Here is a 15,650-nt window from a genome sequence, read left to right on the forward strand (position 1 = left end):
AGTCTCCCCTGTATCAGTAGATACCCAGGCTCTGTTGAATGCGGTCTTCCTATCCCTGATTGAATTCCTTGGAAGATTTGTCAAGTGGGGCACTGGAACTGGGACACACGGGAATGCAGAGTGGCTGCTTTTATTCTCTGAAGGCTCTACTCTTTTCCTTCATTGTATGAACAAAGCCAAATTGCAAATGATGAGGTAATGGTCCCAGCAGTGATCTTGGCAGTAGGTGTGATGGTCGGTTCCCCATATCAACAGTGATAGAGAATGAGCCTCACTCAGTGAATGCTCTCTCTCAATATCATCTATCTAATAAACAGACATCAATAGTGACTAGAAACTTCACCAGGAGATAGATCCTCATTGAATGCCAAAGATAGAGGGAATCTAGGAAATTATCTAGTTTTGCAGCCTTAAAAATAAATAATGAAAGTGAAGCCCAAAAAGGTTGTGATTTGCCTAAAACTTTGAGTTCTTATTCCAGGGGTTTTTGCAATAAATATGGTATACAGAGTGCTTAGCAGCCTAAGGCATTTACTTTGTTGCTAAAGGATGCAATAGAAAGTAAGTTACAGTCCCTAATTACTGCTTGCAGACATTGATGAGTACTATAATGGACAGCCAATTAAATAGGCATTTACCGATCACTCCTTATTAGTAGGTGCTGGGAAGGGAAATATGAATAAAGCACAATTTTTATGTTCACAATGGCCATAACCCAGTAAGAGAGACAAACAGATACAACTATATTACAGTATGATAAGAAGAATAAGAAGATAAATGAGCAAAAAACACAATAAGAAAATATGTGAAAATGATTGATCCTGCCTAGTGATTCAGAGAATATTGCAAAGAAAGGTAAATTGATGGTTTAGTTTTGAAAGATGAGGAGACTTTTACTAGATAGAAGGTGGGGCGGGGGGGGGGGGGGGTGTTTCAACCAGTGAGAACACATGTTGAGTGGACACAAAGGCAAGAAATAAAGTAATGGGTTTAGAAAATGGTGACCAGGTTGGGATATAGAGAGAAATGGAAGGTAGATGAGTTGACCAAAAGACAAAAAAGAGGGAAATTCAGGGGCACTTGGCTGTTTCAGTCAATTAAGCGTCCGACTCTTAATTTCAGCTCAGGTCATGATCTCAGGTTTCCAGCCCTGTGTTGGGCTCTGTGCAATTAGCACAGAGGTTGGGATTCTCTCTCTCCTTCTCTCTTTCTCCCTCCCCCACTTGCTTGCTCTCTCTCAAAAATAAATAATAAATAAACATTTTTTAAAAAGGGACACTCGGAAGAAAGAGCTCCTCAACAGCTGAATTTCTCAAGTATTTTAGTGTTCAAATAGAATAGACACTGAGCAAAGGAAACTGGATTTAGCTAGACACAAACACCTTTTGGTTACAAATTTTTCTTCTGTGATATCATAGAAAGCACTTTTCTCTGCTTCCCAAATTGTTTCATTATGATTATTATATTATATAATATGCATTTGTTGTAAAATGTAAAATGCAGGTTAGCAAAATAAAAATCCCATAAATTAAAATCCTACTTACCATTCAAAGATCCAGTGTTAACATTTAAGATAAAGCCTTCCTAGCTTTTGTTTCCATTAATACAAATATGTATAAGGGCATGTTTGATGAGTTACAAAATAGTAGATGATTAGTAGATAGTAGTAGATAGTAGATATTTAGAAAAAATGAAGTCATATTCTACATTCTACAGTCTTTTAAAACCTCATGATGTGTTTTTTAATGGTTGCTCTCACATAAAAAAAAAAATGCTGCTGCTTAGATTTCCTCTAATCCTTAAATTAGAAATTCTATTGCTATTTTCTGTCCTCTGTGTTTATCATCTTTTTATGTTTCTTTTTCTCCTTTTGCTTTCTTAGTGAATTTTAATTCAGAAGTTTTATTTCTAAACCATTAATTTATCTACAGTGCTTGTTCTTTTTATGACATCCACTGCTGATGTTAATGTTGTCATTTTGCTTTTAGGCTTGTAGGTTTTTCACAATGCCTCAGACAGTATCTATGCTCTTCAATCCATCTTTTCATTTCTTTATTCATCAGTTCTTTGCAAACACAAAAACGCTGTATATGTTTTTTGTTCTTCTGAATATATCTTTTACAAAAATATTTTTCGTTACTATATAATTCCCCTCTTTTTTTATGTTTCATTTTTTAAGTCCCCTGTTTGTTTGGATAGCTAGAAATAGCTATCCAGGCAAGATGTTTGCCAGGAAATAAATTGAGAAACCCCCTTCACTTTCCATGTGATATAATCCTTCTCTCCATCCGGCCATTCTGGTATCCATCTAGTATTTATCCAGGATAAAACTGGAATGCAAAACCCCTGGCTCTAGTTTTATCAGAAATAGGATTGATAAGGGACGTCTGGGTGGCTCAGTTGGTTAGGCATCTAACTTCGGCTCAGGGCATCATCTTGTAGTTTGTGCATTCGAGTCCCTCATCAGGTTCTGTGCTGACAGTGTGAAGCCTGCTTGTATTCTCTCTCTCTCTCTCTCTCTCTCTCTCTCTCTCTCTCTCTCTCCCCCAATCTCTGCCCCTCCCTCATGTGTTCCCTCCAGCTCTCTATCAATAAAAAAAATAAAAATTAAAAGACAAAATAAAGACATTTCCAGGCAAAACAAAAAGGAAAAAGGGATGTGTAGTCAGATAAACCAAGTTAAAAATTTTGAAAGCAGAATGGGGATCACAATACTTACGTTCCAGGGCTAATGTGGTAATTATAGATAATGTATGTGAAGTGTCTGGGCCACGTTTAGCATTTTTTATTGGATAAATAATTTGCAGATATACATTTATCCTCTGGGTCAGTGCTTCTCAAGCATTAATGAACTTACAGATACTTAGAAATCTTGTTAAAATGCAGAATCTGACTGTAGGTCTGAGATGAGACCTGAACTCCTGTATTTTTGAAATTCCAGTATTGCTTACCAAGGACCATAGTTTAAGTAGCAATAGAGAGGAATGGAGATGAATGGGGTTTATCAGCAGGGGAAACATCTTGATCAAATCTATGTTTCAAAAGATATTTCTGCTAGCAATTCACAAGATTGACTACAGGAGAAGAAAATGACAGATCCAAGAGACAGATAATATATCCCTAAATGGGGAAAGGTGAAGGGGAAATGGAAAGTGGGAAAAGAGAAACATTTTAAAGAATCATCAAGACTTGCCATTGCATTGAATTTTAGGAGTGATGACAGATAGTCATCAAAGACAGCTTGAGATATTTAGCTTCAATGATCAGACATATAAATATGCCAAAGTTGTAATTATTTTATCAGATCCTTTTATCAGATTAAAATTGAGCTCAAGAGGAGTGGTGTCAAAAAATTTCTTTTTTAGGCCGTGCTAGCAGAGCATGAACCAAGGGGAAGCCATATTGTGAGCACCTTAAGAATATTTGTATTAAAGAGGGAACTATAAAGAATCGTATATAACAAATAATCCTAAAAGTCCCATTGGCTTACAGCAACAAAGGTTTGTTGTGTCTCTGCTTATTCTGCTCCACATGTTTTAATTCCAGGATATAAACCTGAAGGAGGGCACTCTATTAGGAGCAAGAAAGATGGAGGACACATGCAATGGATCTTGAAGCTTCTGCTCAAATGTAGTATCCGTCATGTGTGTTGCTGTGCCATTTTGTAAACCAAGTCACCCTATTGGCCTGGTGTCAGTGAGGTGGGAACAAACACTTGTCCCCCAGGGGCCACTGCAGGTCACATGGTCACAGACAATGAAGTAGAATCCTCTTACAGAAAGATGTAGGGGCAAGTTGAAACAATAATGCAATCTACCACAGGGATGTGTCCAGTCAGAGCCCAAGCCCCTCTGCATCCCCTTCATACCTATAACCAACTCTAGCTCTGGATTTTTTTTTTATTTCAACAGTTAAATGTTCTCAGCATTAAAAAAAAAATATTCTCAGCATAAAATCTTTCATTAAAATGAGACAAATGGACAGATTTCGATTTCCTCTCTTAATGAGCACTTAAATATTCTAAACTCTACAGGGGGGAGTAAAGGGGAGAAACCAGGGGGGTATGGAAGAAAAAAAACATTACTAGATAATCAGCCTTGGAGTAATCAAGAGTTGGCTGAGCCCTCTCCTGACTTTTGCTATATTTATTAGGTGTCTTAACAGAATGGTTGAGGTGTTAGGTGACCCGATCCCTGTGTGCTCACATTACTTAATTTTTCATGCTCATTTAATGGGAGAATGAGAATACTAGTGTTTTCACTTTCTAGGAATTCTCAATATAGGAAATGTCTATACTTAAAGGAAAATTAAGTGTAGATAACCCATACAGCCCAGGAATTATTTAAAATTTCAAAACTTCCAGGTTGTGCCCATAGACGTTCAGTACATTAATAAACTAAACACAGATTACACCAGTCAGTTCGAAGAGGTTTTTGCGTAATTGTCAGGATAGCTCTCACAAAATAAATGGCATAAATTTGATGGTTTGCAAAGTTGTCTACTTTGGTTCAAAACTGTTCTCTGCCTCTTGACAGATTAAAAACTTGACATGGTTTTTAATTTTTTGCTTTTTCAAGACAGAGATAAAGCTATGGTCATGCATCTCTCTCTCTCTCTCTCTCTCTCTCTCTCTCTTTCTCTCTCTCTCTCTCTTTCAATCACTGTGCTTCACAGGACAAGAGCATGACTCAGCGAAGAATGAGATAAAAATTGAGGCAGAGTCCCAGAGCTCACATATGGAAACTGAAGGTATTAAAACCAGAATGTGTTATCAGAGAATGAGATGAAACTAAACCATGACTTCTGCATATCCCGTGCATGTGAGTGGTGTGGGTCTGTCTTTCAAGCACTGATTACTGGAGAATGGCAATAGTGTTCTGCTTTGTGTGCCTGTTAAAACTTGAAGGGAAAAAAAAAAAAGAACTTGAAGTTTCTCTGCTTTAGTCACTGTGTTCTCTCAATGATTCCAATTAAAACATCCCTGAGTGTCCTTCTGGCTCTCTTTAGAGCTTTCACCAAACCAAGATGATGCCATGACTGTTGAGCAACCAGAAGTGATCCTGCTAACAGATGACCAAGAGGAAAAAGAAGGTGAAAAAGGTAGGACTGCTCTTAAATTAACCCATCAGGAATAATGAATTCCTTTGGATTCTCGCCTACAATGCAACCATCAGTTATCCTCCTGGAAGAGCAGCCTGTGAAGGGGGAAAATGAACATTTCTTTCATCCTCAGCCTACTTGTGAGAGTAGAATAATCTAGAAGTAGCAAAAGAAGATATTTGTAACAGTTGTTTCGTCCTTCCAAATAGTTTGAAGATATTTTTATTATTCATTTCTATTTAATTTAATTTAAAAATTATAGCATTGAGAATGCCTATAAGAAATTGAAATTAAGGACTAGATGGATGAGAGTCTTAGAAAGTCTGAGATGGCTTTAAAACACACACATTAACCTTTCTGTATTGATTTCCTTCTGTCGTCCTTCATATGGCAGTGATTAAGGAAGCAATTTATGTAAAATGTACACATTATATGAACCTTCTTAATTGTAGGCTTTGTCCACTAATACTAGGATACAATAATATTGAATACTGCTAAAAAAAATAAATAAGTGAGCATCATAACGATTTCTGAAGCCATAGGAGGAACGAATACTTTGTAAATTTTAAAGCACTACTTGGGGCATGAAGCCAATATATTGGAGAAAGACATACATCTTTTTAAAGCATCTATTTTAAAAAAACTATTATCAAAGTTCTTATTGAAGAACTGGATGATTTTTAAATATAAAGCAATCTCTTAAAAGAAGCCCAAATATGAAATAAAAAATGAAATGATTTGTCTGGTATACTCTATCATAAGTCATGCTGCTCTTAAATAAATATGTGTTTGCAAAGCAGTTACAAAGTAATAACTTGACAGGCCCTCTTTATAGAACACAGGGATCAATTTTGTTTCCAAATTAAAAGGCAGACATGATCTTAATGGTAAAATCAGGTCAATAGTAACTACTGCCTCCAAATTATGAACTCTTCTTGGCAAGGGGCATTGACACAGTTTAATTACTAAGCCGGGTTAGTAATTTCGACATCTTTAAAAAATTTCCACTGCATTTAGAGCACAATACTCTTCCATCCCAGTTCAGGCTCATGTCACGAAGTTCCCGGCAAGTCTAGTAAATGGCATATCTGGAGTATTTTAAGTCTGATGATGGTAACAGAGAATTGATACAACCCTTACTTGAGACACAGATACATGGCACTGCTCTCTTCGGTTGTACTTCTAAAGTGTAAAATACACAATGTCTTGCCTGCCTGCTTAATTTCTCTACAGCAGAAATCATTTACTTTGTATATTGTACCTCAAGACATGCAAATGAGGAACAGCAAACAACTAGTATATTTTCTTCTTTTTTTTTAAGTTTGTTTATTTTTTAAGTTTAGTTATTTATTTGAGAGAGAGCCACCCAGCCGCCCCACATTTTCTTCTCTTTAACTTGACCTACAGGGGAAAAGCTGGCATTCAGCACACCCTGACGGGTTTCCCTTGGTCCTTCAGCAACTGGCTCTCCTCTAGTTCCTGAAGAGTTAAATACCAATCTCCCTCTACCTTGCAGGGATGTCAATGCTCTATAGCAAATGGCAGAATGACACATAAGAAGTGAAGTCAAATTCTGCTACTTGCTTATAGCAACTTTGAAGTTGGGCTTCTTTTTTTTTTTTTTTTTTTTTTTGAAATTGACTTTTCACTGCAGGAGAGTAATAATGCATGTGGACTGGTTTTCCCTCTCCTTCCTTACCAGAGATACTTAACTTGGCCCTGCCTTGCATATTCCTGTTTAAATTTGAAGTAATGTGAAATGCATCCCCTTACCATTTTTTTTCTTTGCTTCAGAGTAAGAGTTAATAGGTAGCTAGCTTGCTACACATTAGAAAATTCACCGAAGGAAAGTGGGGCAATGTAGATTCAGGGTACTGTGTGTGAGGTAGCTCTGCCCTCACTAACAAGCTGGGTGGCCCTGGGAGAGTTATTTAAATTTTCCATGCCTCAGTTTCCTCATCTGTAAAATGGTGATGACAAAATCACCTGTCACGTATGGTTGCAGAGAAACTTTAGTGAGTTGATCCATGTACAGAAATTACAATACCTGCTGCATAGAAAGTGCTCAGTGTTTGGTGTTTCTCATACTTTGATACACTGATGACAAAGTCGAGAGGATCCGCATTTGGAGCTTCTCGAGCCCATTCGTCATCCTTCCTAACTGTTTTGAATCCATAAAAACTTCACATTTTCCCTCAACAACAAAAAAATTGTTCTCGGGGCGCTTGGGTGGCTCAGTCGGTTAAGCGTCCGACTTCAGCTCAGGTCATGATCTTGCGGTTTGTGGGTTCAAGCCCCATGTCGGGCTTGGTGCTGACAGCTCAGAGCCTAGAGCCTGCTTGTGATTCTGTGTCTTCTCCGCTCTCTCTCTCAAAAATAAATAAACGTTAATAAAATTAAAAAAAAATGTTCAGCACATTTCCTTTTCAGCACCGTCTCCTGCAGGCAGTTTCGATATGTATATTCTTTTCTATAAAGATAGAACAATTAATGAAAGGTGAGGAGGGAGGCATTTTTCTCTATTCAGAAACTTCTCTCTCTTTGTCAAGATGTCAGTCTTCTGTTTGAGAAGTGCTGATCCAACCATAATTTCTATTTTTTAAAAGAAGATGCCATTGATCTATTGGTAGGTCCATGGAATAAAAGTACTAAATAACTGAAATCAGGACTTTTTTTTTTTTTGCTTTCTTTAGACTCACAGAGCTAGAATCTTATTTGAAACCATTTTGAGAATATAGCTCCACGTTTTGTGTATATTCACAGTGTCTCTTATTGGAAAGTTGCACAAACGTATTAAAAATTACCCCAATCTACAAACAAAACAAATGAATGTTCTATTACATTTGTAGGGATAGTCTTTATAGCTTTAGGAATATGGGTTCTCTTTTATTTTGGGAATCCAAGGAGACAGAAAGTGGTTGCTTTCAAAAAATTTCAGACCAGGAAAAAAATGTATAACCTTTTTCTCTCATTTTGCAGCATTCTATAAGATTAGAAAATGTAGATAATCTTCAGGATACATCTTCTATGGCTCCCTGGTGTATGGGCACAGATGTTGCAACATTAAGTTTTGAAGTTAGCTCTACCAAAATATGGGTTTTGAAAAGAAGAGAAAATATTCAGCAGAAGTTCATGCTGATAAAATTATACAATAGCACAATGGACATATCCCTGGGAGATCTGAAATACAAAAATTTCAACGGGCATCAAGTGAGGTTTCACATATGGCAGCTTTTCTCTGAGAGCTTCATTGCCTCTTTCTAAATGAGCCCAGTTTTATGCTTCCCCAGCAGGGTCTGCAGCACATATGAAATCCAGTAAAATAACCCCATTTAGGCTGATAACCCTAATAGGAAAGTAATATTATAGGAGATCTCCTCTAAACAGGATCTCATGTTTTAGCATAAAGTAGAAAGCCACCATTAAAACATGTTTCTGAACATGTTTATTTCTAGTTGAATTGAGAAATATTTGACATAAAATCTTAACTATATCATATTGCTGTCATTATTAAAACACGTAATTTTCATTTGTGATTTATTATGAATATATTGGACTTTTTCTTCAAGTGTTACATGGAAGGCATACATCCTAATGATTTTTCTTATATCAATTGATAAGTATTTTCTGAAATAGTAATTATTTATTCTCCTAAGGTTGATCAAACTGTTAATAGAGACTTCAGATCTATAGTTGGACTAAGTCAGACCTCCTTGGGAAAAGATGGATGTAGACAGGCATAGAAGCAGAAAGTGAAGTAGAAGCCAGCAACAAGTCTAAAATATCATGTTCTCAGGCTTATGTTTTGGCCTTTATCAGGGCTGTGTAACAAAGTGTATGCAAATCCATGGCTTCTGGCTCTGGCTGTGTGGTACCTTCAATGTCTCTGAATCCCAGTTTCCAGGGTCATACAATGAGGGGCATGAACTCAATAATGTAAGTATGGGGTTCCCCGATATCACAAATTTTCTCAGAAGGCCAAAGAACTGCATTCTTGATAAAACGAGGTAGGGAGGGCAACATGGGAGCCAGTGGTCATCAATACCTAGAGAAGGCCGTAATTATGGGTTTTACTCAGTTTTATTTATTGCATTCTACTGATAAAAATGCAGAAATGCCCTGGATCAGACAATAAGATCAGCCAAATCAACCATATTTTATTTCAGGACTTAACTGAATAATTGGACTGCTAATTATTCCCAGAAGATATTTTAAATGGGGAAAAAATGCCTTTCGGCTCAAATTAAGTTTCCACACAAATTCTACTCAGAACGAGGCTGGATTTCCATCACCATCTTTCTTACCCATGTGTGAAGCATCCTTTCTTGTAGCTCCTCTGGCCACTGTTTCATCTTTAGGTGAACACATAGTTAGTGAACCACTTTCTTTTATGCTCCTACCAGTCAAATTCAATCGGGATTCATTTTTGTCTATAAAGCACCACTACACAGCCCTTGGTGTTTTCCACTATTTATGGGATTCTTGCATGGCTGACAGAGCCTTTTCCTCTCTGCTTGACAAGCAGCCTCGACACCGACAATGCAGCAACAGACAGCATCTGTGGCATCCAGGCTTTCATACTCCAGCCTGTGTTCTTTGCTCTAGAGAATCAGAGTTCGGGTATAAGTTGATTCACACAAAATATTATATGAGCTTGTACCTGGAGTAATTACTTTCCTGGAACTTTATATTTTCAGAAAGTCTTTTTATCTCATCTTTTCAAATGAAGTCAACTTTAATAATTCTGTGTGTTTTACATTAACAGCGCTACAGTTTAGTTTGGGGGGGGGGGGGTTCATGTTCCAGTAGTTTCTTCTGTTATTGGTCTGCTTTCCTCATCATATTCTGTAGCTGGAATTTGTGAACCAAATTTTGTTTTAGAATATAAGATAAATTCATAATGCTGATCACTGTACAGGTCTTAGGAATATTTTGAAGTGTTTAATGAAATCCCTTGTATTGGGTAAATATATTGAACATAAAAGTTGTAACTTTTTAAGCTTGATTATTTAGGTTTTCTGCATATCTGTCTGTATGCAACATATACATATAGAACCAGTTCATTCAAATTACACCGTATAAGAGGTAAAGATACATGACTCTTTAAAATTCATTTTTAGAACGCTAATCTTCTTCATGTTTCTCCTTCAAATAAAAAATCAAAGTTAAAAAACAAAAAGAATGAATAGTATATTCAGGTCTACAATAATAATTTTGGTTTCCATACTGCATATCTGTATGTGTGCAAATTTATATTCAACATCTCCTCAATAAGAAAGTATGTATCATGCCTCCTGAATAATAATAATATTATATTATTATTGGCCAAAATTTAGCCTTTTGGCCAAATCCTCTAGCTAGCTTGGATCAGCTGTCTTTCAAGATTGGGAAAAATTTAGCCTGAACTTCCATTCCACATGTAAGGGGGAGGGGAGGAAGTACTAGAATTAAGGACATGTGTAGACTTAAGTGAACATCAGGATCAAAACTTATCATCTCTATCTGGGGAATTTTCAGAGATCATCTCTTCTAATAAATCTCCAGCATCCAGCTTTGTTCCTGGATCCACTTTGTCTTTTTTTTTATTTTCTCCCCTCCCTAACTCCCCAATTTCATTTACAATTTGACTTTGTACCAAGCCTAGATTGCCTGGTCTTGCCCTGAGGCATATGGCAATGTGGCTTATCAGAGTAATTTGCAAAGATGAAACAGACCTCTCCCTTAAGTAGAATTCTGTCTCCAGGTATGGAACTTTTTATTCCTCTCTGTTCCATTAGAGTTCTGCAGCAATCTGTGCACAGCATACCTTCAATCTTATCACATCTAATAAAAAGATCTGTTCCTGCATCTAACCATAATATTATTTTGCATATATCCTTAAATATTCCAGACAATTAGTTTCCTCTAAAAATAGTGAGTACATTGTTAACATTGGGTGACATGTTCATTATATTTGCCTTCTTCTCCAAGATATTAAATAATGTGAAATTATAGTTTTCAGAAAGACACAATCATGTAAAAGATTTTCTTTAAATCATGAATTAATGAGGGAACTAGTAAGATATAAAACTGATTTAAAAGAGAATTTTAGATGTATATATCTCCATAATATACATACAATCAGGAGTACTGAATATAGCCATGCATACACACTTACACACATAACTCAAGGGTCCTGAAATTTGAAAGACTAGTTAATTTTATGTAGGGCAAGAAAATATATTCCTTCTTCTCCACCAAACCAAATGCATTTGCACGTCTGTAAACAAGTCTCTTCTTCATCACTACAAGTTTTCTACAAGTTAACTTATTTTTTTTAATTTTTTAAATGTTTATTTATTATTGAGGGAGCGACAGAGAGTGAGCAGGGGAGGGGCAGAGAGAGACGGAGATGCAGAATCCAAAGCAGACTCCAGGCTCTGAGCTGTCAGCACAGAGCCCAACACGGGTCTCGAATTCATGAACCCTCAAGATCTTGACCTGAGCCAAAGTCAGAAGCTTAACTGGCTGAGCCACCCAGGTGCCCCTCTACAAGTTAACTTCTCTCTGTACTGATAAAATAGTCTAGTTGATAGAAAGTTTGTCAAAGGAATAACGCACATAGATAGTCCCAGAGAGAGTGCTGTACAATACCCAGCCTTCCACAGGAGGGCCACACTCTCTTTTGCCCATTATCAAGTCTTAGACAATCTTTCTTGACAGTATATGAAGGTAAGACTGCCATCTTTACCCTTTTTCCCATTTCACTGAATTCATCAGTGTTGGTTATCTGATATGTTTAACAGATAGTGACAAAATGCCAGGGCAGTATTGGGGTAAGGCAGCAACTTCTCATTATGTCTCTGAGATTTCGTTTGCCTGCTATCATTTTCTGCCAAGGGCTACTGTAAATAGACATATGCTGTGGATGTAAATGTACTTCTAAGATGCCACAATTTATGATGCATCATTATTTTACATATCATTAAGAAATGTTTTAAAAATCTTGCCAATTAAAGTAAGAAATGTTGTCATCATTTAGACTTTGTATTTTGCAACTATTGAAATGATTTTATAGTTACAGCTATTAAAATAACTACACACAGAGTTTATCATAAATAACTTTGGAGAATACATAAAGGGAAACGTATTAAATAAATTAGTTAAGGTATTGCCAAAATTTCACCAGATACAGGGTCTACTTCTGAATCAATCTCAATCAGAGTTATCAATATCTGTGTTGTTTCACACATACTCTGCTGTATGGTGTTAAACATGTGGATGATTCAGACTTAAAGAGAATCCAGAAAGAAATTAAAAGGCACTGTGCTATTATCATTAAGGTAGAACTACTTACTTTTTTGCTTCTACATAGAGACAATTGCTAAACACTTCTGATTTACTACCTCCTCAGTTCTTTCCCTATTTCACTATTATTTCCAAGGGTTTCCCTCTAAGCCATCCAAACCCATTCTGCAAGTTTTGGTACTTCTGTTTTTGATGTTAGTGCCTATATAGGATCAGTGAATTTCATCACAATGTTCTAGCCAACAAAAATTTTACAATTCTCTATTTCATAGATGTTATGATATGAAAACAGTGCAACTTAGTATTATGAAATGTAATTATTTCCCAGTGCAAACAACACAGCCTAGGTAAGGAAAACTTAATTATTGGTGATATAATCAAGTAAAGTTATTTTTTTCTGCTAACTCAGAAATCTGACTGGCGGTGGAATCCTTGTAAGCACATTCGTACACTGTTTCCTATTGCATATCATATAACTGAGAGTGATAAATTGTTCCATTCGTTCAACAAATCCTTATTAAGCACCTAATGTTGATGTATACAGTCAATAGGGAACATATATGTATTATATTTATTGCACTCTGCTGGACTTTGGAATAGGATTCATGCAGAATAGTGAAAAAAAGCATAGGAAATACGAGTTACTTATATAAACATAAGCAAATTATGTATTATGTATTTTAGTTATATACAGTATACACAAATTTTTTCTTATATATATATCTATGTTGCTTATTTTATGTGTTCATATGTGCTGATTATATATATTACTTATGACTATATATTATACACCTTAGTTATATATAACATAGAACAATGACTAGCTTTAACCACAAGTAAGCTGTGTAAGCCTCCTCGAGCCTTAGTTTCCTCTTTAGTGAGAGATGTAGCTGTTCTCATGCCTCTTGGAGTTGCTAAAAAGATGAAATGAAACTATCTTTGAGGAATAATCTGTGGCCTCTAGCAACAACCCATCGGCCAAATCTGGCCTGCTGCCTCTTTTTGTATGGCTTATGAATTAGAAATGGTTTTCACACTTTTAAGTGGTGGGGGGAGAAATGAGTAATAATTTTTGAGAGATGAAAATTATATTAAATTCAAATTTCAGTGTGCACAAATAGAATTGTATTAAAACCTGCAAAGACTGAAATATTTATATCTGGCCCTTTACAGAAAAAAAAAAAAATTGCTGACTCCTAGTCTGTAGCATCTATGTGAAGATAGCCCAAATTACCTTGAAGGTGAAACTATTCATTATCATGCAGGAACTCCTAAGTTACAAAGTCTTTATCAATACACAGACACGTGTGCATGTGCGTTTCGTTAGTACTGTGAACACAGGTTTATTCCCATAATGCCTTGCCTAGCTGTAGGCACAGCATTTGCCCTGTCCACACCCCTTCCCAAACTGGGGAACTGGGAGAAAATGGCTCCCTTTGATGTTAGCATCCACTAGAGGCAACCCAAAACAGTGTGACTTGGGTCTCAAGCATTTCACAATTTGGATGGTGAGAAGGAATACTCCAAAGCCTTGGTTCTTTCTCTCGTAGAATGAAAACTTAAGTTTCCTATAAAGCATTTTTTCTTGCCACTATTTAAAAGTAGAGTCTATCTATTTTTCAGTGAACTGATCTTTACTTTCTCTGAGTAGACTACAAGTGAGACCTTCATTAGGACTGTGAAGTAAACATCCTAACACAACCATTTTTATGGAAAGACCATTAGGTGACAGAATCACAAATGCAGGTCCAGTCTGTAAAATGAGTGGGGTGCATAGTTAGAGATCGTAATAATATGAATATGGAAATATGTTCGTTTATACATTTTGTTGTAAAGACCAAACTATTGTCATCCCAAATTTTAACATATAGGCTTAAACTCAGATATTAGTTGGAACGTCTACTTTTAAAGACCACAGAAGCTCAACGTCTATTTGCATAAAAGATTTTTTGAAAGTAACAAATAGTCACAAAATATATTGGATAAAATATTTACTGCACTTTGCCCATTTCACTTGACTCAGATGAAGGAGCTTCTAGACCCTGTTGATTATACAAAACGTATATCCATTCTGATTTGGATTTCAAATTTAAGTGCTACTTTTCTCTCTGTTTTAGAAGGAAACTCAATTTCTTTTTATTACTTGTTATACATCAGGTGCCTTCATTTCAGCACAGTATGTAAAGAGCAGGTGGTATAAGGAGTACTTTGAATGTTAATTATTTTTTTCATTTATTTCACTGTGAGGATTTACCTTTCAATGTGTTTTTATAATCAGGATGGAAACAATTAGGGAGCTTGCTGCTTGAATGTTTCACTACATTTATTTTATGACATCTGTTGCAATGATTAAAAAAAGAAAAGAAAAGAAAAAGGGAGGTAAGCATTTTAACAATAGTGAGGGGTTTGGGTTGATTGTATGTGATAGCTTTATTTCATTGTGAATCTTCAAAGGAAGTGTAGTGATAAATCAGTCATGTTTCTAACCAGTAAATACCATCTCATTGTTAGAGCTTACATTTTTGACATAGAAGCATGTCTGTTCATATTTCAGAGATGTCATAGTTTATTAGTCTTGGATTTTAATTGAAACCAATAGAAAAAAGCTACAGAGAAATAGGAAGGAAAGGGGAAAAAAAGTGGAAATTTCTTTTTAATGACATATTTCAAAGGAGAATGTTCTTTTTCCATTTATCATATTCAGTTCATTCCTCAAATATATGCAAAATTACTTCACCTGTCATTCATTTTCATATACTTTTGAGCATAGTTCATGAAATAATAATATTTGGTATCAGGAGAGGTATGGCTCATAATATATTAAGATATGGACATATAATTTCAATGTAAGGGAATACTTTTCAAAATGAATATAGTCATTTCATAGTGTGTTACATTACTCTTGTTTTTCCCATTAGCAAATATTATAGACAGGCCTATGCAACCAGAAAATAAAACTTGCATAAAATCCAATAATTATATATAATTAAATAGGATAAGTAATAGCCAGGATAAATATAGATATAATATGTGTGTGTATGTCTTTGGGAGGGGTGGGGGAGAACATGTGCCTGAGAACCACACCGTGGTTTTGAAGATGGATAAAGGAGAGGGGACATGAGCAGCCTCTAGAAACCAAAATATGTAAGGAAATGGATTCTTCCCCAGAGCCTCCAAAATGAAGGTAACTCTGCAGACACCTTGAATTTAGCCCCATAAGACCCATTTCAGACTTCTGGCCTCTAGGGCTGTAAGAAAATAAA

General features: G+C 36.0%; 1 protein-coding gene across 1 annotated transcript in view; it reads left to right on the forward strand.

Moving 5' to 3' along the window:
- The window catches only part of MACROD2 (mono-ADP ribosylhydrolase 2), a 2,032,256-nt gene that overhangs the window by 1,967,920 nt on the left and 48,686 nt on the right, over nucleotides 1-15,650 (forward strand). The window contains exons 15-16 of the mRNA XM_047854222.1: nucleotides 4,675-4,749; nucleotides 5,008-5,100. Coding sequence (XP_047710178.1) covers nucleotides 4,675-4,749; nucleotides 5,008-5,100 — 168 coding nt within the window. The remainder of the gene's footprint in view (nucleotides 1-4,674; nucleotides 4,750-5,007; nucleotides 5,101-15,650) is intronic.

This window comes from Prionailurus viverrinus, chromosome A3 (genome assembly GCF_022837055.1).
Source record: "Prionailurus viverrinus isolate Anna chromosome A3, UM_Priviv_1.0, whole genome shotgun sequence".
Taxonomy (NCBI): Eukaryota; Metazoa; Chordata; class Mammalia; order Carnivora; family Felidae; genus Prionailurus; species Prionailurus viverrinus.